This window comes from Emiliania huxleyi (assembly GCF_000372725.1).
Source record: "Emiliania huxleyi CCMP1516 unplaced genomic scaffold EMIHUscaffold_4278, whole genome shotgun sequence".
In the NCBI taxonomy this organism is placed as follows: domain Eukaryota; phylum Haptophyta; order Isochrysidales; family Noelaerhabdaceae; genus Emiliania; species Emiliania huxleyi.
This window is the reverse complement of record NW_005198770.1, coordinates 761-1,754: the sequence shown is the minus strand read 5'-3', so window position 1 is coordinate 1,754 and position 994 is coordinate 761. Positions and strand designations below refer to the sequence as shown.

Below are 994 nucleotides of genomic sequence, written 5' to 3'. Positions count from 1 at the left end.
GGAGGCGCACGGGGGGCGGGGGCGGCAGAGTATGAGAGAAGCGTCAAGTGAGGGATAGGCGCAGAGGGAACGCCTGTCCTCCCACGCAGCGCAGCCACTGGGAACGGGGTGGGTCTGGGGCGGCGGCGCACTCCCAGAAGAGGGCGGTCACGTGCTCGCCGAGCGGGTGGCGCAGGAAGCGCCGCACGTTCGCCAGATACTCTCCGGTCACGTCGGGGTGGTCCGGCGAGGCCCAGCCGTAAGTCAGCCCGGCGACTTCGCGGCTCAGCGAGCGCAGCGCCGCAACAGCCTCCTTCGGCGTGAGGAAGATGCGGATGCCTCGCTCCTTCTCCATCTGCTCCAGCTCTTGCCGGCGGAGGAGTTTGGGCAGCACCGCCTCGGAGCCGTCGGCGCGCAGGAACTCGGTGCGGAGCAGCTTGATGGCGCCCGAGCGGAGGGCAGCGAGGAGCTGCTTGTCGAGGGCCGCCAGCAGCGGGATGCCCTTGTGGTCGGCGGCGGTAAGCGCAGCTGGCTTGCTCGTCCTGCAGCCCATGGGAGCGCCTGCTTTCCCAAGGTGCTTTCACCGAGTCGCGGCGTGTCGCAATGAGTCGCCGCGAGAAAAAAGATGAAAAGAAAAGAACGACCCCGATCATCCGGCCAACTGGGTGCGCTCCTCAGCTCCCCGGTCCTGGATGATCGGGATCGTTCTCCAAAAAGAATTTTGCGCGCGTGAGCCGGCTGATAAAAAGTGACTTTGAAATAAAACGGACATCCCAAGCTACTCGAGTAGGGCTGGGTCGAGGACAGACACGTCCCCACCTTTGCAGGATTTGGGCTTGGGGATGGCGGAGATCGTGACGTCGGTGTTGGGGGGGGCGGAGAGGGCGGCGCCAAGGGCGGTGGCGGTGGGGAGGGTGGCAGGTGGAGAGAAGTGTCGGGATAAGCGATGGTGAAGGCATGGAGGAAGTACGCGAGAGAGATCGGCAGAAGTGGAGGTGTGGGTTGCCGCTACGTT

At 65.1% G+C, this 994-nt stretch overlaps 1 protein-coding gene across 1 annotated transcript; it reads right to left on the bottom strand.

Annotated features, from left to right (window-relative positions):
* Positions 1–43: 43 nt before the first annotated feature.
* EMIHUDRAFT_256072 (hypothetical protein) lies at positions 44–532 on the bottom strand (the record flags this gene model as incomplete). Its single annotated transcript, XM_005769322.1, has 1 exon — positions 44–532. The coding sequence occupies one exon, from the start codon at positions 530–532 to the stop codon at positions 44–46; it is 489 nt and encodes a 162-aa protein (XP_005769379.1).
* Positions 533–994: the final 462 nt, after the last annotated feature.